The sequence below is a fragment of the Neovison vison genome, chromosome 4 (genome assembly GCF_020171115.1).
Source record: "Neovison vison isolate M4711 chromosome 4, ASM_NN_V1, whole genome shotgun sequence".
NCBI lineage: Eukaryota > Metazoa > Chordata > Mammalia > Carnivora > Mustelidae > Neogale > Neogale vison.
In genome coordinates, this window is record NC_058094.1 from 37,193,917 (window position 1) to 37,217,035 (window position 23,119).

A 23,119-nucleotide genomic window follows, 5' to 3' on the forward strand; every position below is an offset into this window, starting at 1 on the left:
TTATTTACACTGTGTCATTATTTATGACAAAAAGGCCAGATGAGAATTCAGCAGTGCGACTGAGTGTTCATGTAACACTTTGATCACATGAAATATGGCTCAATTTTTATGCTTTTAAAATGTAAAGAATTAAGTGTTATAATGAATTTGAAGTTTGCTAGTACCACATTACTACCTGGAGATCAAATGTATAGTGTTTGATATTTTTATTTTGGTAGTTTAAAAGGATACCTATTTTAATGGTGTACTTCCAAAAAATCCAAGTTTCAGATTCATGCTAAATTCAGTAAGTTAAAGGAAAATTCAGAAGTGTTCATAAGTAGGGCATACCACATTAAAAAGCTAGATCTTCCAGGGGTAAAATAAGCAATACTTTTGGGGAATAAGAAGGAGAAGGAATTCTGGAATTAAGCAACCTTGACAAAATGCCTTGCCATTAGTTCCCTGAGATCCAAATCTGGGCTGTATTAGCAAAAGTATTGGGTATCTCAATAAGCACAAGTATGAAATAAACACATGGAAGGCATTTGTTTTCTGTTTGGCTTGTGCTACATTGTATGAGGGTTCCTGGTATCTGATGCTACTGTGTGAACCTTCCATACTAGAACATGCTGAGAACTTCAAATTCAGTAGAAAAAGTGATTCATTGCTATCACAGCAAATGACTGTGTTTACTCCAGAGAGTGTCCTCAGTGACCTTTCTTCCTCATCTCTGGCCTTACTTTTATTTTTGTTTAAGTATTTTATACTTAGGGATATTCATATCACATTACATTCCATATAGATCTTGCTAGTTCTAATTTCAGCTGGGTGGGCCAAGTTTGCATTTTGATCAGCAAAGCAGTCTTTTCCTCTTTTTCTTTTTTCTTCCTTTTTTATATTAAAAAAGGCAGTATTATTAAAGGATGGCTATGAGGGCTTCTCATCTGTTTTTATGCAAAATGATTATTTTATTAGTAAGATTTGATTGATTTTATTAATCAAAGGTGAACTAGGAAGGAGGTAGTTTTTCCAAAGAGGGGCCCAGAAGTTTTGAATGGTGTGTGCACAGAAACAGGCAGAAAACAGAATGATTTCTAGCAGGAAATAGTCATTTGTGGCTTGTTGAAGCTGAGACTTCTACAGAAGGAAGATCTGGGCCACCAAGAAATTATGTTTTGTAAAAGGTGTCACTGTGCAGGTCAGAGATTCTTCTCTGTATAAACTGGTCTCTCTCTACTTCTACTGCTTCTGTTTTCTTCTTCAGGGTTGTTGCGGCAGCCTTGCATTGCTAGGACCATCCTCATCCCGCCATGTCCAACACAACATTTGTTTGTGCCTATTTAACATTTATAAGTCAAGGTTGTCTCCTAAGAAAATCATGCCCCATTTTCCTCATACACAAACGAAAACGCTTTCTCCAACGAGTCAACTTCCAGAATCACAGATTCATAGAATCTTAGACCTGGACGAGCCTTTAGAGAACACATAGACTAACAATTCCCCTCATTTCATAGTTGAAGATGCTGAGGCTGTGGAGAAAAAAAAAATGGCATTGCTTGTAGTCACACAGGATAAAAACCCAACTCCCGTGTTCTCTGAAACATATCACGAGCAAAATCAGACATCAAAAAAAAAAAATCACATAAACCACAATTGTCTGTTTGATATTATAGGGGAGTTCTAGATTTTTACCATCCACAATAGAGACAGGAGATTTCTTTCAGCAAATGACAGTTGTGCTACCTAATGCGTGCTTGGGAAACGGTTTGGGAGTAGATGGATAAATGAATGACTATTAGTGTTTCTTCACTGAAACAGGAGTTTGCAGTTTTTTGTTTCCTTTGTATTTTCTTAGATAATGAATCTAAGTGGTGGCTGGGGAAGGATGCTCCATGAGCAGCTTGATGCCTCTGTCCTGCTTGAAGTTCAGAAGCACGTCCTCAATAAGCTGGAAAACGTGTGGCTGCCATTGTTTCTTGCAAGTGAACAGTTTGCAGCACGCCAAAAGATAAAGGTATATCAGTTAGTGGAATATTTGCATAGCAATAGGCAGTACCTCTTAAAACATCACACGTGTCTACCCGTGGACCCAGCCATTGAACTTCTATGGTGCAGTGGTTGAAAGCATGGAGTCAGCCTTCCCAAGGTTTTGCCTCAACCCTGCCATGTGTTAACTGTTCACTTTCAAGGTTTTTTGTTGTTTTTTTTGTAAGTATATTTCATTCATTCATTCATTCATTCATTCACACTGTACGTAATCTCTACACTCAACATGGGGCTCGAACTCATGACCCCAAGATCAAGAGTCTCACACCCTACTTGACTGAGCCAGCCAGGTCCCCCAACAGCTTTTAAGTTTTATAACCTTAGTTTCCTCATTTGAAAAATAACTGGGGTTAATAAGAGTAATTGCTTCCTAAGATAATTGTGAAGATGAAATGAAAGAAGGTATGTGTAGTTTCTTAGCATGGTACCTTGCACACAACGAAGATTCAAATAGTACTTATTAATCTAGGTGTTATTTTTATATTGTTATGAAGTCTTCATATAAATGGGCAAGGACATACAAGGGGGAATAGTTAAATGCTTTATGATAATTCTGTGCTATGAAGATTTCTATATAAAATGGGGTTATAAAATGAGATTAAAATATAAAAATGAGATTTCCACAGGAATTGATATGAAAGATTATTTCTTGAGGGAAACAACCAGATCCAGAATAGCATGTAGAAGATATTCCCATTACATGTTCTTATACCTCTGATCGATTTATGTATTTATTTTTCTATCGATCTGTATTTGTGTTTATGAAAAAAAGTCTGGAAGTATCTGCCTCCTGGGGAATAGGAAGGATTTTTACTTTGTGAAATGGGGTGGGGTTTTTTTTGTTTGTTTTTGTTTGGTTTTTGCTTTGTTTGCACTTTATAAAAAGTTTGTGTTACTTTGATAGTTTAAAATGTCATTGTCACACCAAACACAGGCAAACCCGATCTTTACAAAAATAACATAAAGGGACAGAAGGTGAAATTTTGGGCTCTAGTATGCAAAAGTACATGCCATTAGTGCTTATCAGGAAGAATCTAAAAGAACTGTCCTCTATATTCAATTTATCAAACACTTTGAGACTTACTTATGTGGAAATAATCCTTAGTCTTATGAGCACTTTAAATTATGGAAAACACAATACAGCTGGGAAAAATAGAATTTATAGTCTGAAGAAGAGCTGACTTGTTTTAGGCAAAAAGTTCCTGGAAATAAGCTTTGAGGCAACTCAAATCTCCTCGTTTCCTTTCTTTAGGCTTTGGCTTACTAATATTATTTACTACGTTTTTTCACTATGTTGACCACAATGACTTTATTGTAACTTATAACAGTTTCCTGACTGACTTAGCGTTCTTTGGGTGGCAAACAACATAAACCGATTCTGGCAACCTTCATCCAAGGAGAAAGGAGAGAATTTGTTATAAAATGGTGCTAGAATATCACACACTGAGGGGAAGTGTTGACAGCCAAGCTCTAGAAAGGCCAGGGGCTGGGACAGCCCTGGACATCCAGCAGAAGTTCCTGGATCTTTTCTCTAGCTGTGGTTATCAAAAAATAGCACCTATGATTCAGTAGTGGTCTCTCTAGGTCAGTGCCTATCTATCTGCTGTGGACAGGGAGATAGTTTCACATAGCCCAGATTTGGCAAGAGTGTTTCCCAAGGGAAGATAGTGCATATAGGCAATAATCTCAAGAAATATCACTATATTTCCTCCCTGTGTTGAATAACTTCTGTGCTTTTCTAAAATTAGTTGTGGCTAGAAAATAGCACAAAAATCTGGGAAATCCTAATTATCTCTCCCGCTTCAATTTCCAGGGGACCCAAAGTGACCTATTATCCACATTTGGGGCAACACCCTTAGGTATTATTATTAGCTTAATTTTGCAGATGGGGAAAATGTTCAGAGAATCTGAGTGACTTGCCAGGCACCTAGGGAGAGCTTCCCTTTCTAAGTCTGGTCTTTTTTTTTTTTCCTAATCTACATTATGTCTTATCCATGCTGACCTTTACCTCATTTTTAAAAGTTGTTAAATTAGGGGCACCTGGGTGGTGCAGTCAGTTGGGCGGCCAACTGTTGGTTTCCACTCAGGTTGTGTTCTCAGGATGGTGGGATTGAGCCCTACATGGGGCTCTATGGTCAGCATGGTGTCTGCTTGAGATTCTCTCTCTCTCTCTCTCTCCCTCTGCCCTTCACCCCACTAGTGTGCACTCTCTTAAAGAAATAAATAAATATTTTTTAAAAATAAAATAAAAGCTATTAAATTAGTAAATGACATAAAAAAGTGTAGACATTCTGAATAATTGGGATAAAATAATTGGTTTTGCTTTCAGGTACAGATGAAGGACATAGCCGAAGAGCTCTTGTTACAGAAGCATGAAAGGAAGATCGGGGTCTGGAAGGCAAGTAGTTTGTTATAGTCTTCCTCTTGCTCCCTCCACTCTGTCAAAGTACTGTTTTTTTCCTCCCCTACTTGTTCAAGGACTCTCATTGTAGGCACTGCTTTCTAAGCCACTGACTCTGTTTAATTGGCTGATGGAATCTGGGGGAGAGGGTGATTCTGCCAGAGCCCTCCTCTTAAAGCCCTCTCGACCTGCTAAACCCTAGAAGTGTGCTTTAAATAGTGGACTTTAAATATGCACTTTAGTTTATTTTGCTAGTGGTGGATTTATTGAGGCAAGCTGTTCCTTTTAACATATGGTAAGCTTATTGATTACTGAGCGTGAATTGCACAAAAAGAATAGGTATGCAACAGAATGAGCAAATTAAATTATCTTGCATTATACTCTGCTGAAAGTTACATTTTGGCTTTAAAAGGATTAAAAACTATCATTTTATAATAGGATACCTAACTAGAAATTGCCTATTTTGCTTCTTAACAAACATGATAAACACAGTCTTCCTTTTGAGCCTATAAATTTATATGTATTCATCCTTCTACAGATCATTCTGGAATGTCAGACTAGACCCGGGTGACCCCCTACATACATAAAATTTTATTTGACTATTAGAGGACTGTATGTATCTGTTAAGGTGCTCTTTTTCTATATTTTCCTCTTGAAAGGAAATAAACCATTCTTATGCTTGTCTTTTGCTATATTTTTGTTAAAGTGTTAAGGAAGATGGGCTTACATTTCATTTATTGTGCATTATGTATTATGTTATTTTCTGTTGTGTTAAATTACTCAGTTTTGTATATTAAGAAGTAGGTCTTAAAACATTATTTGCTGAGTGCATTTTAAATAAACATCCCAGTCTAATACATAGTTGTTCCTATTTATAGGGCTGTAATTTTAATACAGAACGTATGGTGAGGGCTTAACTTTTTGACCAGAGAATATGTGCCTCACTAAAACATGTTAGGTATCTAATCACTTTATCTGGGTTAAGGCACTGCTGTTCACCTCAGCTGCCTAATATTGCCTTCCCTTTTCAGTTTTCAATTCAAATGTTATCCTCAAGTCCCTTCTGCAATGCTTTTGCTCCTCTGGGCAGAATGAGTTACTCCTTTTGTGTTTCCGTAGTGCTTTGTACATAACTTTCTTCAACACTTATGCTGATAGTTACACATGATTTGTTTCAGGAAATTTATTTTATGCATTGTCAGTAATGGATATTTATCATGTGTTTTGACTGAGAATTACTGTAATTCCTAAATTCATTTAAAACATTGCCTTTGGAATGGTGCTTCTTTGCACGATTGTAGACTAAACTCAGATTTGGGGAACTTCAATAAAATTTATCCAGTAAAAAAAAAATGTTCTGTTCAGTAAATTCAGTAAAATCTATGTCTTATGTTTTTTAATCTGAGAGGCTAAAGAGGGATGGATATGTGATCTAAAATGGTCAAAACTTAGAAATTAGACATCTTGTATTTCAAAACTGAAGATACAAACTAAGTAATACTTGTAAGCATTACTAACACACCATAGGTCCATCTGGCTTTTTTGTTATGTAAAGTAAATCCTCAGTCAGAAGAAGCTTCTTACTAAAAATAATGTAGTAATGATTTTTCTTCTTGTTATCAAGTATTAATAACAGTTTTTATTAAAATAATATGAAGATGTCTCACCTAAAAATATGATTTGTTTTCTAGTTAGAAGCTCCACAGCAAATTTCCTGTTTAAATTAACAGGATTAATTGGTAATTCTTTTTTGTAAAATTTAGAAAAAAATACCTTAAATGTTCTAGTGGTCTTATTTTTTAAAAGGCAAGTGAGTTATATTTAATATATAATATGATACATGTATAATAATATGTAGTTTTAAAATACATAATAATAATGTAACAATATGTAATCATAAAATTAATGGTTGCATTTTTCTGTTTAGGTACAGAATTCACACAATGCATTAAAATGTAGTTTTTCACCATAGTCCCAAACTGTAATGATTCTTAACATTCTTAAACAATGTGGTTATATGTTCTGAATCATCCAATCATTTCTTTTTCTCTACACCTCTTTAAAAATTGAACAAGATCAAATAAAACTCATGGATACAGAGAACCAGAAGGGTGGTTCCCAGAGGAGAACAAGGAGAACAAGGAGTCAAGAGGTTTCAGTTCTAGTTATGAAATAAGTAGGTCTTGGGGATATAATTTTATAGGATGGTGACTAGCATCAATAACATTGTATTTTGTTGCATATTTGAGAGTTACTAAAGGTAAATCTTAAATGCTATATTCATAAACAGAAATGTTCTGTATCATTGTATGAAGACTATAGTAACTACTTATTGTGGTAAACATTTGGCAGCATATATAAATATTGAATCATTATGTTGTATAGCTGAGACTAATATAATGTTACATGTCAATTACACCTCAATAAAAATATTCATAAATGAAAAAAATGATGCCATAAAAATATGAAGGAGATAAAAGAGAGAAGAACAGAAAGGTAGAAGTTGGCAAATTCTGCTGTATCCATGCCATAAATTCCAACAGCCCAAAATAAAGGAAGTTGAAGTTGGTAATTTTTAGCCTAATTAATGACCTTATTATTACTTTTTAGAATACAGCTAATTATCTGTATTATCTACTTTGGACAGCCTGTGGAGAGTAAGTGGATATCTTCATCTTGTGAAATCATTGCTTTTCGTAAAGCATTATTGAATCCAATTACTGCAAGACAGTTTCAACGGTTTGTGGCACTAAAAGGAGATTTATTGGAAAATGATGTACTCTTTTGGCAAGAAGTACAAAAATATAAGGTATCATATTAGAAACTTGAGAAAACCACTGTTTTGTGTGTGTGTGTGTGTGTGTGTGTGTAGGAAATGTCTGTGACTCCATAGACAAGATTTTTATGAGATATCCCAATTGTTTCATCTTCAGACCAATATATAAATATTACGGTGTTTATTGTTCTATGTTAGGCTCATTTCTTATTATACAGTGAAAAGTAAGAGTGAGCCCTGAAATGATAGAATTAGATTTTTCAACATAGTCACATATATTACATATTCACATATGATTTAATGAGATCCTTCCTGAAAAGAATTTTAACTATTTTTTTGCCTATCACTCTTCTATAAATGGACCATACACATTTTTTCCTGAAGACATCCATATTCAGTACTTTAACCAAGATCTCTTTACCGGAATTCCTCCCAACTATATTGTCAGCAGTGGTAATCAAAGATAGACAATTATAGATAAATAAACCAACAGAGATGAGAGGAGCTTTTGTATTAGGAATAATGGCCAAATTTTTAACAAAACAATTAATTGAAAGAACAAGTTTAGGTGCAAAGGTAGTTTATTTTTAGGTTTAAGTTTAAGTGTTTATTGAAACCATATTGCATCTTTGCATTGAAGAAAGGAAAGGACTTTCTAGATATTATAATCTAGACTTGAATATGGGAATGTTATCTAGAAATACCTAAGAGTAGGCATCCAGACTCTGCTTCATGCTCCCATAGGGAGCAGATTCATTTCTGGACGAGCAGCCTATTTATCCCATTATAAAAGTACAGAATAAAAATAAAACTGGAAGTTAAGATGATAATATTTTCAATTCATCTATACTCTAAGTATGAATTATGTAATACTAATATTCTGCAGCATTTTTATTCTATATAGTTAGTAATTGCTTGATAAAATCTATTTCCAAACTTTCTCCAACTTACCATGAAACTATTTTTTATTCTTTTCTGTTATGAGCAATTTTTGACTATTCTCACCTCAGAAGTTTTCTCAGAAAAAAAAATGTTTCAAGATAAAATTTTTCAAAATTTGTCACAAGGTAGCAATATTAAAATTTTTTTTGAGAATTAAGAAGGAGGTAGAGTCTGTTTTTCAGAATAGGCAGTAATACGAGTGGGCAGAATTATTTTTAAGCTGCTATGAATATGAGTAAGCCCAACCCACTAGGACAAGAGGTAATGCAATAATCCTTGCATGAAAGACATTTAAAAACACCCATTCTGAGAAACAAACTGATGGTTTTAGAGGGGAGGGCAGTGGGGGGTTGGGTGAGCCTGGTGGTGGGTATTAAGGAGGGCATGTATTGCATGGAGCACTGGGTGTGGTGCATAAACAATGAATCTTGGAACACTGAAAAAATAAAATAAAATAAATAAGTAAATAAAGTAAAAAAAGAACCACCCATTCATTCAAAGTCAACCCTTAGTTGTGCGACTGTTTCTCCTTCAAGGCTGCCCTTGGTCTTCATTTAAAAATCTTTTCTGTGGTATAGAATGGAGGACATATAATTCTAGGTAATTAGTCAAATCCTGCTATAGGAGGGAATTTGCTCATTCAACTAGCATTTATTAAGTACCTAATGTGCCAGCTATTAGGCTAGATCGTATGAGTAAAAATGTGAATGCAGTACATTGCCCTCCCTCAAGGAGGGAGACACCCATGAAAACAAATATCATGAAATAATATTGATTATGATCCATGTTCTAACTAGATACAGTTTTGGCAGCGAGGAGGGAATGATGCAGAGAGGGTTGTAGGTCAGGGAGTTCTCGGCAGGGATAACATTTGAATTGGGTCTTGAGAGAGTTTGCTAGGTGGAAAGCATTCTACCTGGTATGGCGAAATCTTACTGAGTTCACTTTTATATGGCTTACTCTTATTAAATGTTTACTATCTGCCAGATATTGTTTTAATTCTTTTCATGTAACAGTGAATTTATTCTTCAGAAGAATACTATTAGGTCAAAGTTGTTATTCTTGCCATTTTACAGATCAAGAAGCTAAGGCATGGAAGGGTTAAGAAACTTCTAACATCATGTAGCTAATTAAGTGGTAAAGCTAGAATTTGAACCAAGGCATTCTGTTGCTAAAGCTGATACCCTTAAACCCTAAGTTATGTTCCATCCTCCCACCCAGCTCTGATTATGGTAATGTGCCAAGAAATTGAGATCTAGATTCTTCCCAAATTTTCACAATTCAGAACAGTGTTTGATTAACCTGTTTAAATTGTTTAAACTGAGACCTTAATGATAGGTAAAAGGTTCACTAGGCTAATGATATAGTAGGGCAGAACAATTAGAAAAAAAAAGTTCAATTCTGACTTTTATCCCTTCACCCTCAAAATGAAAACTCCAAAAATTTGTTTTTATTTCATAAGACATATTCCATAATTATAAATCAGGCTCACCAAACAATTATATATGATATCTTATGAGTAATGGAAAACAATACACTTTTGGTAACATATGAAACATATGTGGTATAAATAGGCATTTTCTGAGCGTATGCTAAATTGAGTAAAAAAGGCTAACTTTTTTGTCTTAATGTAACATTCGTATCAAGCTTGTTTCATATATAACTTATTCCAATTTATTTGCAAGATTTTATATGGCCAGCACTCAATTTTTCTTTCTTTTGTATTGTCATAAGATAACTATAACAATAGCCATCACACAGTGAGTATTTAATAAGTGTTAGCTCATTTCCGGCCTGGAATGTCAAGTTCCAAATGTGTTTGCTTCCTAGCAATTTAGAGAATAATGTCTTTGACAGAGCAATGCCATAATTCAAACTAAGCTACCTCTTTATTTTAAAAAATGATAGCCCCACAACTGTGACATAAAACTGGCTCTTTTTTAAAGTATGATCACTAGTTTTAAGGAGGATAATTTAATGGGTTAACTATAAGCGTGCAAATACTAAGAGATACATAATGACATACCTGTCATGGCCAGCATCCTGGTTTTGTTGCCTTTTTGTGCCTGTCACCTTGGAGTAGAAGCAGTTCTGGTTGGAAAAGCTTTTGCATCCAGCCCATCCGTTGAGCTAGGTGCCTCTTTTCAGCGCTCGCCTAGGACCCTGTGTAGGCCTCTACTCTAGCACTTCCTAGCTAGCTCAGATTGAAGTAATGTGTTCTCTTGCTTCTCCTCCAGGAAGATTGAGCCTTTAAAGGGCAGGTTCTGTCATGGGGCTCAACTGGTAGACAGCAGGCATTCCATATAAATTCATTCAATGAGTGAAAATAGACATTGAAGCTGTTCCTTTGCCTGGTCGTAGAAGCACTCCAGATTAAGTGAAACATGTTTATATAGGGTATATGCATCAAAGGGTTAGGTTCCTCAAACCCAAGAGAAATAGAAGATTGGTGTTTGGTTTTTTTTTTTAAGATAGCCTTCACATGTTCTAGTGCCCTCTTGACCTGCAGCTAAGCAGTATATATTACTAAAAGTTATGTTGGCACAATTCTATAAAGTATTCTAGGAATGCATTAATGATATATTGTTCTATCTTATCACCTTGCTCAGGACTTGTGCCATTCGCATTGTGATGAGTCCATCATTCATAAGAAGATCATGACTATTATCCACTGCTTTATTAATTCTAGTATTCCACCGGCTTTACAAATTGACATTCCAGTAGAGCAAGCCCAGAAGATTATTGAACACAGGAAGGAGTTAGGACCATATGTGTTTAGAGAGGCACAGGTAAGAGATGAGGGCATGCAGCTAAGGGTATATATATATATATATATATATATATATATATGCAGCTAAGCTTATTTTAAAATAGATGAACAATCTAATCCTTTTAAGGTTTTTGCATTATTCATATTTGACAAGGTTCCAACCTTCCTAATACTGGGGTTTATTCTATTTAATTAAAAATTTTCGGGGGTGCCTGGGTGGCTCAGATGGCTAAGTGTCAGGCTCTGCATTTTGGCTCAGGTTATGATCTCAGGATCCTGGGGTTGAGCCCTGTGTCGAGTCCATTTCAGATTCTGTGCTCAGCAAGAAGTCTGCTTGAGATTCACATTCTCTGTCTGCCCACCCCCTAAAACAGATAGAAAAATCTTTAAAAACTTTTGCATACTCCCCAGATCATAAGAAACTAGTAACTTATTATTTTGTTGAGACTATATGGCAAATACAATTATTTAAATACTATCCTTGACTCTCCACGATTATCGTTTTTGTTTCTAACTTCTGGAACTCCAGCCAATTCCTCCTTCGTTTCCCACCATCCTTATTTCCTTTAGAAAAATCTGCTACCACAAATATGTGGTAAAATATGTGTGTCCCAAGATTTGTGTATTTTTAAAGATTGGAATATTCACATAGCTCATAAAGTAAGTGAGAGGAGATTTAAGTACCCGACCAGCATAAAGTACACACGCTCATGAAAGGAAAACCATGCCTGTTAACCTGCTCAAGTTACTTCTTTTTAAGATAAATAATAGAAAACAGTGAACATAATTTATTTGCATTTTTAAAAAGCCTTTTAGTGATGTTGTTCCTGAAAAATGATTAAGAAAAATAAATTATAATAGAGGTAATAGGGAAGGCCATGTCATGATTTAAGTGATATGAAACAGAGATTTAGGATATGATTGCCCTTGAGCATGGAAAAAAGACCCTTATTCCTTAACATTCATTTGTGAGCCAGCTGTGTTCTAAGTCCTCTAAGAAACTGAAAATGGACTCCCAATCCAAATTATACATTAAAATAAGTAAAAATATAGAGGATCTGTTGAGGATGTGCTGGAGAGAAATAGAGAAAACATGGTGCCAGAATTAGAGTATCTGTTAGTGAAAAGAGCTTAGTGATCACTTAGCCTAGCATAGATCACTGGATAACCAGACCAGGGCTTGCCCATGTAGCTCAAAGACCTTGAGTCTCCAAGTTCATGTCTGGAGCTGCTTATATTGCTTGGTTCCGCCATACCAGGGATTGAAGCCAGTAAACTCTACTGGAGTCCTCTAGTCTATGCCTTCTGCTTGATTTCCTAAAATGGAGTCCTGGACATGTCTTTGGAGTCTTTGGAGCATCAGAAAATAAGAGAATCTTTGTAGTCCTCACCCCACCAAACTGATGATTCCTCCTGCATTTCCTAAGGAAGCTCAGAGAATAGCATCACCTTCTACCCAGGTGTGCAAGCCAAAGATGTGATTGCCATCTTTATGTCTTCCCTCTCCTTTATTCCTTAACCCCCATATCTGCAGTCCCTAAAATTTATACATTGGTCTCTTTGTTATCTGTCATCCTATCTACTTTTTTCTGACTCCATGCCATTACCTCAGCTCACATCTGCAATACTTCACATTAACTGCCAAACGTGCCTCTGGGCTCTCTCAAAATCATTCAACTCACTGCAGACAGAGCCACCTTTCTCAAAATGTCTATCTGATCATGTCACTTCTCTGCTTTCTATTTCAGTTACTCCCTACTGTCCTCAGCATGAAGACCATCTTCATCTATCTCTCTAGGCATATCTCTTACCACTACCTGCTACCCAACCCCCAGTCTTCCTGACATATCTATAGTTCCACAGACAAGACTCACTCTCTTCCCTCCTGAGTTTTTTGCATTATCATCTCTCCCCTGTGCTTCTGTAAGATCCTGTGTATGTCTCTGTTTATCACACAAAACTGAAAATGCCTATTTTCCTGCTGACTTTCCCACTAGATTGTCAGGTGTTTGAGGTAGGGAATGTTTCTTATTTACCCTTGTGGCCCAAATCCTGGCACAGAATAGGCATTTTTGAACACATAGATGACTGAACACGAGAAGTGATCATTTGTGACAGAGAGGAGTAAGATCAAATTGGAAATGAGAGCAAACTTGAGTGAAAGGGCTGCATAGTAGATTTTTTTTTCCAATTTATTTATTTTCAGAAAAACAGTATTCATTATTTTTTCACCACACCCAGTGCTCCATGCAAGCCGTGCCCTCTATAATACCCACTACCTGGTACCCCAACCTTCCACCCCGCCCCCCGCCACTTCAAACCCCTCAGATTGTTTTTCAGAGTCTATAGTCTCTCATGGTTCACCTCCACTTCCAATTTACCCAAAAGCACATACCCTCCCCAATGTCCATAACCCTACCCCTCTTCTCCCAACCCCCCTGCATAGTAGATTTAAAAACCTATTGCCTGTTCCGGTATTGTTACCAGTTTAGCCTCTGCCTGTCCCCCACCTGCACCCCCCTAATAACTGGGTGCAAAACTTTTAAAGTTTTCTTCATCCAGCCAAATTTTCACTGGCCCTTTTTATTCATACTAAAGCCATTGCCCATCTCCTGCCAGTGAGCAAAGTAGTTCTAAAATTATTAAAACCTTTTGTTACATACAGTTTGATTTCTTTTAAGGTTCTGGAGGCATGGGGTAATTTTCATGACTAGCATATATGTTATTAACCTAAAATTGTAATTACACCTTTTAGGAATAGAGCAGTTTGATGTCTCCTATTGAAAAATTGTGTTCTACTTGGGTGACTTCTACTGGAAGACTTTCTAGATTGAAGTCAATGTATATGAGAGCTAGGAATGACTCAGGTTTTGGAGAGATAATTGAGATTTAGGGCCAATTGTTGGTAAATAGAGGAGGAAGAGGGAGAGTATTTAAGTTTAATAAGTTGGCATAAAAACCACCATAATCCCTTGACATTGGAGCAGGGACTTACTTAAATAAAGACATGGCAGGTAAATGTAAATGAAATTTTTAAAAAAGCCTATATTTCATCAAATAAAGGATCTTTAGCTTTTGTATACAAAATACCAAGAGACTACAGAATTCAATGATAAAACTGTCTTTTTTTTTCCTTAATTTAAATTCAGTTAGCCAACATATAATTGGCTACATCATTAGTTTTTGGTGTAGGGCACAAGGATTCATTAGTTGCATATAAACTGTATTTTAAAAGGAGTAAATAATTTTAGAATTACTGATAATACTCGTGTACAGAAAAAAGGAATAATGAAATATACCAACCAGTTGAGGACTCTTGATCACTGCAGTGCTTGCTTTTTTAAAAATTCCTCCTTTCCCCTGAAGAGTTGGCTTGGAGCCTAATGGGATGGTTCATTTTTCTCCAGGGCATTAGGTAAAGGTCATTCCCTGCAACAAGATGTTGGGCTTGATCTGATGTGGCAAGTCCTACCTTCTTGGAAGTAATGTATGCCTCTGGAACTAATGGAAATACTTGGCATGGGAATTTGAGCAACAATTCTTATCTCTATAAATATCACAATTAATCACTTAATGTAGAATGTGCTCGTAGAAAGCATTTGTCCAGGATACCACCCTGCTTTTTAAATGTTACTTTTCTTGCTCTCACATAAAAGAGATTATATCATTTAAAAGTTACTCAAGATTTATTCTTAGATCTGCAGCTTTGTTTAAGAGCTTTTCCAGAGGTATTTCCTTTCTCTAAAAGAAAGAAAAGGGGGGGGCGGGCAGAGAGGAGTTCCTCTTGATGGACCGAATATTTGGAATACTTGCATAAAACAGCAGAGTGTGTGGCAGATCAACTAGTGTATGTTTTAAAAGAAGACATAAATTTCTTATTTGAAAAGACCTAATGGATTCTTTATTAATACAATCAATTGGTTAGGGAAACATAAAGAATAAAGTAACTTTTAAGTGTATTTTTTTTTTAAGACTTCTCATTGGTAGTAAAAAACATTGATCATAAGCATGTGCTGAGCTAAACTATACCAAGATGTCTGGAGACAATAAGTTGGAGGAAACATGCTGTATATTAAAGATAGAATAGTTAATCCATTATTATGGTGAATTAGAGTGTAAATCAGTACATTTGTATGAAATTGTAACCTGAGACATTGTTTTTTATACAGATGACAATTTTTGGGGTTCTATTTAAATTTTGGCCTCAGTTTTGTGAGTTTAGGAAGAACTTAACTGATGAAAAAATTATGAGTGTTTTAGAGAGGAGACAAGAATATAATAAGCAGAAAAAAAAATTGGCAGTCATAGAAGATGAAAAATTTGCAAAGGTAAGACAAGACTCATTTTGACTTGAACCATACTTTTATTTTTTAGTTACTTTTTTCTATGGTTTGAATCATACTTTTATAAGGTATGTGATGTGTGTGAATTTATAGAAGAATTTTGGTGATGGGAAAAATGCAGAGACATTATAGAATACAGATTTTAGTGGCTTTAATCCTTTATAAAGGTTTCAGCCTTTGTTGTGAAATTTTCAAAATTCATCTCAAATATCACCTCTTCCCTGTGGAAGCTTCGTTGACCCCGATAGGAAACACAAGCAGCTCACATCCATGTAGTAGCATTCCTAACTCTCTTGGAGAATGCTTTATATAGCCTCATGAACGAACAAGTTTTTTCATCTGTCATCCTCACAGGACTGATTCCCAAAGATAGTATGTGTCTTGTGCATCTGTGATCATAGCACATAGACCAGTGTCCAGCACATGTTCAGTTATTAATCACTGTTTACTGAGTAAATCAGGAATAAAAAAAATGAATGAATGAAAAGATGTCATGAACTCATGGTAAAGCATTTTCAGTATTAAAATTATAGTATGATACATTCACTGTGAAATTTATAAATATGAATTATAAATTGCCCAGCCTGCCTATTTGTCTGTTAGTATGTCCATTTATTCATCCATTCATCTGTATATCCTTATATTTATCAATTTTCTTTGAATTGAAAAAGGGTAAAGGCTCCCAACTGATGTGTTTTATTTATTTATAAGCTTATGCTTATTCTATTTTTTAAAAGAAATTTAAAAGTTATTGAAAGATGCAGAAGTAATATAATAATGCTCATATATACACAGGTCAAAATAAACACTGCTTACATTTTGCCTCATTTTTTTTTTCCTTCCTAAAATATTTCAGAAAGAGTAAATCCTACAGAAAGAGCAAATTCTCTTAATCCCAGTTCTGAATTCTATTACCCTCCCTATTCCCAAGAACAACCACTAAGCTTGAGCTATATTCTTCCAGATCTTTTTAAAGATAGTGTTTTATACATGAATGTATACAGTTTCATAAACAATATAGAGAACTATAGAGGTTCTCAAAAAACTGCCAAACTCCTCCAAAGCTGCAGAAGCAGCTTGCTCTGTTTTGATATTTGTATGGTGTATCTTTTTCTATTCAAATATACAGGATAGAGTTGGGTCATGGTGGTTTTGTAAAAACTCTATTCTGCTAATCTTCTGTCTTTTAATTGGTGTATTTAGTCTCTTTATCTTTAGTGTAGTTTTTTATATGTTAATTAAGTCTTCCATTTTATTTCTTGTTTTGATTGTTCCTTCTGTTTTTCATTTTATTCTGTTTTCTTTGTCTGCATTCCTATGGATTACTTGTCTATTTCTTAGAATTTTATTTGGGTGTATCTTTGTTTAGATGTTTTAGTGGTTGTTTTAGATATTACATTATAGATATGTGATTTTCCCCAGTATATTAGTGTTGACATTTTACCAGTTAAAATAGAGTCTAGGAATTACTCTCCCCCTTTAAGTCTTGTTCCCTCGCCTGTTTATACTTATTTTAAATATTTCCTCAACCTATACTGAGAACCACATCAAACCACATCACTATTACTGGTGGTTGAGGAAAATATAAGTCATTTCAAAATGAGCAGAAAATGACAGGTGATATCTATATAAAGCCATCATAAGAATAAAACAAAATGAAAACTCTGACATTTTATAATTTTTGCCTCAACCCTCAAACATAAATGAGGAAACTCAAAGAGAGAAGAAAAGTCTATTCTATTAACCCATAATTTTGCTCTTTCAATTTTTCTTCCCTCTTGATGCTCCAAGATCTGTTATTTAATTCTTCCTTTTCCCTATAGATAAGGTATTGTTTCTCACATACCACTTTCAAGATTTTTTCTTTGTCTTTAGTTTTCAGAATTTGATTATGATATGTCTTGTGTGGATTTCTTTGGATTTGTGTTAAGGATTGATCGGTTCTTGAGTCTATAGGTTTATGTTTTTGCTAAGTTTTGGGGGGATTTATATACATATTGTATATGTGTGCGCATGTATATGTATATATAAATCTTATGATCCATATGTATGATTTATATATATATATAATATCATTTATATACATTTACATGAATCAGAAATAGAGTGTACATAAATAATATGTGTTTAAATCCCCTATCCAATCAAATTTCTTCTCCCTTGAGTACCTTGTAGCTTCACTTTTGAGAGACTTTTATCTTTTTCTTCTGTCTTCTTTTAAGTTCAGTGAACTGTCATTTTATATTTCCTTTTTATATTTTTGGTCTACTTTGGGACTAAGTTTCTGCATTTATGGTTTGGGGTATTATTTCATATATGCAAATATTTTTATAGGAATATTTAGTTTGTTTTATGGTTTTCCTCTGATTCATGACTGAATTTCTTGGACAGCACTGTCAGCAACTGAAATATGTACACAGCATCATTTATAATAATAAAAAGTTTTTAATGACTTAAGTTTCTAATAGGCATTGATTGAATTATCTATGGTACATACTTTCACTAGATTACTGTTCACCTGTTGATGTGATGATATAGTTTTTTTTTTTTAATCATTCAGGATTTGAGTGAATAGGACAGTTCATCATTGGAAACGATGATGTATTCATTTCATCATCCAAATATTCGGGTGTATACTATATGTTGTATGGTAGGGATACTGGTGATTGATACAAAGACCCTCCCCTTTATATTCCCATTCTATATTTATTAATGTAGAAGCATTTTCACAACACTTAACGTGAAAAGGATATTTCAGGAGAGGACATATAGTGTGACCCCATTTCCATGAAATTTAGATAATAAAAAATAAATATTAAAATTATAGATTATATCTTTCCCTGATGAGAAGTTTGGATGTATGTTTATGAAAATGTTCACAAGGGTTTTTCTTAGATGCCAGATTTTGGGAGTGCTTTTTATGTTCTTCATAATTTATTATTTATTTCAAAATATTTTATGTTAGTATGAAAGAAAATTAAAGAGTTCATGAATTATATTACAGTAGTAATTAATATTGACTTGATGAAACCACAGGTATGGTACTCACCACAAAATATTTTTTCATCTGATGTTATGACTCCTTTACTGTAAGTTTACACTAATATCGTGTTAATCCCTTTTTTGGAATAACTTCATTTAATATGATTACAGGATGGACTCAGACAATATGCAAGTTCTTCAGCATCTGCTATCAAAACAGTTACTCTAGCCACTGACCCAGTTTTAGGCCTACAAGCATATGGTCGACAGGTAAGCAGTCAAGGTGTCTCCAGATACCACTTCTTCTTTCAAGCATTGGATAGTAGAATGCAGTCACTCAGTTATTCTGCTATAGTAGAGGTGTGCTTGTTTGCAAATGAAGGTAACTAACAAATCATTGGACACTACATCAAAAACTAATGATGTACTATACACTGGCTCACTGAACATAATAAAAAAAAAAGAAAATGAAGGTAAACTTATATTAGGAGAGGTTGGAAGGGATTTTCCATGAGCTCTCAGAGAACATTAAAATTTCAGCTCATCTTGGACAATATAATCAATGTGAATACTTTCTGATATATACGAAGAAGATTTAAGAGGCAGAAGTTGAAATGACTCTTATTGGAAAAGGGAAAAAATTAGGCAGATAGAGAACAAGGTAGAATACATTTGGTTGATATATTCTTGGGTTTAAAAAAAGAAAGAAAAACATCAAAGGCTTAATGTCAATTTTTTTTTAAGATTTTATTTATTTGAGAGAGAGAGCATGAGAGGGGGAAGGTCAGAGGGAGAAGCAGACTCCCCGTGGAGCTGGGAGCCCGATGCAGTACTCAATCCCAGGACCCTGGGATCATGACCTGAGCCGAAGGCAGCAGCTTAACTCACTGAGCCACCCAGGCGTCCCTTAATGTCAATTTTTTAATTCTTTGAAGTGATCATAAAATTGGCCAGTAAATGACCATCAGCAATACGTTCAAGTTTTATGTTTATATTTACATTTATAACTTGTACATTAATATCACTTTTATGACATTTCATAAATTTAATTCATGTCTATTTTTTAATGTTTTGTGTCAAAAGTATTTGCGTCTTAGGATAACACTAGTCCAAGAAACAATTTGGCATTTAGGAATGTCAAATAAATTCAGCCACTCAGCTAAGATAACTGATAAGACTATAAAACTATTTTTTTTTATTGAGAAGAAGGGAGATGTCCAATTTTGTGATACCATATTTTGAAAAAGGTAACGTCTAAAAGCGTGTGGTATGTAATAATGCCATTTGGAAGAACATTCATTAGCAAATGACTAGCATTAAATCTCAGAAACACCATGTAAAAATAAAGGGGGAAATGTGGAATTTGTGATAACAGGCTTCTAATTTTCACTGTCATTTACAAGTCCGTATTACCTGGAAGCCTGAAAAAAAAAAATCACAGAATTTGCTTTGAGCCTGTTTCTTTATCTGTTGAAAGGGGAGAGAGAAGGGAATGACGATGATGATGGTGATGATCTCTTGTCATATATCTTAAGAGTTTTGTAAGAAACCTTAAAAGCTTTTGGAAACCAAAGGCATTCCATAAATGTAAATTATTATTGTTGTTGCTATTGAAGGAATCCATGTGAATTATTCCAGCAATTGGTAGAGTAATAATACACTGTCATTTTGCAAGTGTGAATGCTCTGTATATACATTTGTTCAGATAGATTTTGCACATTTAAGAATTGCCATTAATCCAAATGTAAAATACCCTCACTTAAGCATCTAAATTCACAGGGGTGCCTGGGTGGCTCAGTGGGATAAGCCTCTGCCTTCGGCTCAGTTCATGATCCCAGGGTCCTGGGATTGATCCCCACATCAGATTCTCTGCTGGGCAGGGAGCCTGCTTCCCCCTCTCTCTGCCTGCCTCTCTGCCTACTTGTGATCTCTGTCTGTTAAATAAATAAATAAAATCTTTTTAAAAAAAGGCATCTACGTTCACAATCAAATTAAATATAAATGTAGGTGCCTGCATAGCTGTCAAGAAATCCATAAAGCTTTTGCAACGTTGATTCATTAAGAAATAGTTGTAACACATATAGTTATGGCACATCATTGAATAGTTATATTCAATGATCTGTTATTGAAGTTTGTTATCTTCAATAAAAGGTTTAAATGAAGAAGCTTATGTAAACCATTTTACCTTCAGTTTATTTCCTTGTGCAAACATTTCCAAAATTAAGTTTGAAAATTGTCTTTCTAGCCAACCTGGTGCTACTCCAAGTACATAGAAGCCTTAGAACAGGAAAGGATTCTTCTTAAAATTCAAGAAGAGATGGAAAAAAAGTTATTTACAGGTAATGTTTGCTTTTTGCCTACAGGGTTGTTTGGTTACCTTCTACCATGGATTAGTTCTAGAGGATTTTGCTGATGATTACTTCTTTCTCTTATTTTTGGACAGCCACATCATCTTTCACAAATTTTAAGATTCCTGCTTCAGCTCTGTCTTTGAAAAAGACCGTATCTTCCCACAACATCCAGAGTGAGTTTCCAGCAATAGTCTACCTGCCATTCTTTCTTTCTTCCTTAGAATCCAGCCTTCCAGGAGGCCATTAGCACAGAGACAGCAAGAAGGGATGAAGACTGCCTCCCTCCCCACTGCTCTGACTCACAGCTTAGGAGAACTTCAGTATATGTGTGTGTGTGTGTGTGTGTGTGTGTGTGCGCGCGCGCGCGCGTGTGTGCGTGCATGCGTGTGTGTGTGTGTGCATGTGTGCATGCGTTCTGTCTCCCTTTCTGTTTTTTCTCCTCTGCTGAGAACCTAACCCTCCATCCCATTTTCAAAGTGACAGTACTCATGTGGGTATAACCTACTGCTACCAAATGCAAGGTAAGTCACACATTGAAAGTTGTTCGGTGCCATACACGTCCCTCTGACACACATGCTCACGCACATACACACACCATGCAGGCACCACACATACGTGCACACACATCCTGCTAAAAAACTGATGGGATGGAGTGAGCACGTTGTGTCCCTCCCAAGTGGCCCAGTCCCCTGAAAAGGAAAGCTTCGGGGCATGACCATTTATTGCTTCTATTTACTCCTTCTCTGTTCTTTTCTTCCACAAAGAACAACAGAAGATGAGGCTCTAGCTCAGTTTCCCCAGGTTTTCTCCAGCAGAGTTTTTCCAAGCTCCATCTCCCCAAGTTGGGAATACACGAAGAAACAAAAAACAAAGAACTGGAAATCGAGCCCAGTCCTTCTCTCCTGCAGAGACTGATAGGACCCTACAGTTGGGACTGGCCGCTAATCGAAAGACGTCAGTGCCTTTACAAAGTAGAACAATAATATAGTGTAGCCCATGTGTGACCCATGGAACCAGTATTTGAAGATCCCAGTAAAGGTCCTGTTTCTCTTTTCTTCTATCTTCCTGATTAGTTTTTTGTGGATTTTGGTTTTCTGGTTCTTGGGAGGGTTTGATGAGCAGGCCTTTATGCTCTTACCTGGTTCATCTTTTTTCTCTCAGTTTATCCTAGCCACTGCACCCTTCTGCAAGTTACCCAAACCCTTAGACCATCCTCAGAGTGTCTCAACCTGGAGGGTTTGCTGACCTATCTGTTCATTTTTGGGGGGATTCTTATTACAACTCTTTGCAAGTTTTTTTGTTTGTTTTTGAGTTAGATTTTCCATAGCTGTTTATGTTTTCAATGATTTATTTTTCTCTTGCAGGAATCCCTTAAACCAAATTTAACTGAAATGGAAGCTCAAGTGATTTCTTGATGGCCTGCTTTAGAGCAAGCCTACCATCTAAATAAAGTTTGGCATGTTGTACTCTCATAGTTTTAAAATGATAGCTATTCTGTACATAGGACATATGAGACCATAAAATTTTTTAAAAACTTATTTAGAATAAAATGACTTCCATCTAGGTTAGGAGAATCAAAATGGTTTGCTAATCACTGAACTTAAGAAAGTACCATGTTATGCTCCTTGGGTAATCTTCCAGTAAATATCACTGGAGCATTTACTCTCTTTCGTTAGCAGACATAATCAGCAGGGGGCTAGGGGCAAATACTCTAAGCAGGACATTCACCCAGAACATAAAGAGAAGTGACTTCAAGCCCCATCCCTTTCCCCAGCTCCAAAGGAACCTTACAGTAAAGCAGTGGTTCTTAAATGCAGACTTTAGTGTGTGTAACTGTCACCTGAGGCATTTGCTCACAGGGCAGATTTCTGGGCTCTCTCTCTGAGAGTCTGATTCAGTAGGTCTTGGGCAGAACCCATGAGTCTCCCTTCTTTAACAGACATCCTAGGGGATTCTGATAGATGAGCTTTGCAGATCACTCTTTGCAATGAATGTGAGGGTAAAAAAGAGGAACTTGAAAGGGCAAAAGCCCCCCTATTAACTGGAGTCACACGTGAATCAGAGAGAGCCCAGACATACACCCTCTTCTCCTCTTTCCCAGAGAGAAAGGACAAAGTGTCAGAAATGATGCGGGAGAATGAACTTCACCAGCTGTAGGCCTTGGGACGCAGAAGCTCTAAAAGACTGTGACCTGCATTACCGGATTGGAAGCAACGGACTTCCGCTCTCTCAGAACCCCAGACAGTATTTTCAAAGTAGAAATTGCTATTACTGATTCTCTAAAGAGTATTCAAGAAACATTTTAAAGGGGGAAAGGATCAGGAGACACACTTCAGAGAGAGTTTTTCTTCTAAAGCAGTGGTTTGGACACTTGTGAAATCTTAAGAGCCCTTTGGGTTTCCTCTGCTTCCACTCCGGTCCACACCCGGGGCAGGGAGGGCTGTGAGGTATGTCACTTTTCTGTGCTTTGCACCTGATCATTGTTTCTTCCTTTCCTTTGCTTTGCTTTCCTTTGCTTTGCTTTCC

The 23,119-nt window shown here is 35.8% G+C and overlaps 1 protein-coding gene across 1 annotated transcript in view; it reads left to right on the forward strand.

Moving 5' to 3' along the window:
- The window catches only part of RGS22 (regulator of G protein signaling 22), a 90,014-nt gene extending 68,433 nt beyond the window's left edge, over window positions 1–21,581 (forward strand). The window contains exons 16-24 of the mRNA XM_044247103.1: window positions 1,838–1,996; window positions 4,358–4,426; window positions 7,077–7,238; window positions 10,757–10,936; window positions 15,087–15,245; window positions 18,414–18,512; window positions 20,488–20,581; window positions 20,686–20,766; window positions 21,502–21,581. Coding sequence (XP_044103038.1) covers window positions 1,838–1,996; window positions 4,358–4,426; window positions 7,077–7,238; window positions 10,757–10,936; window positions 15,087–15,245; window positions 18,414–18,512; window positions 20,488–20,581; window positions 20,686–20,766; window positions 21,502–21,581 — 1,083 coding nt within the window. The remainder of the gene's footprint in view (window positions 1–1,837; window positions 1,997–4,357; window positions 4,427–7,076; window positions 7,239–10,756; window positions 10,937–15,086; window positions 15,246–18,413; window positions 18,513–20,487; window positions 20,582–20,685; window positions 20,767–21,501) is intronic.
- Window positions 21,582–23,119: the final 1,538 nt, after the last annotated feature.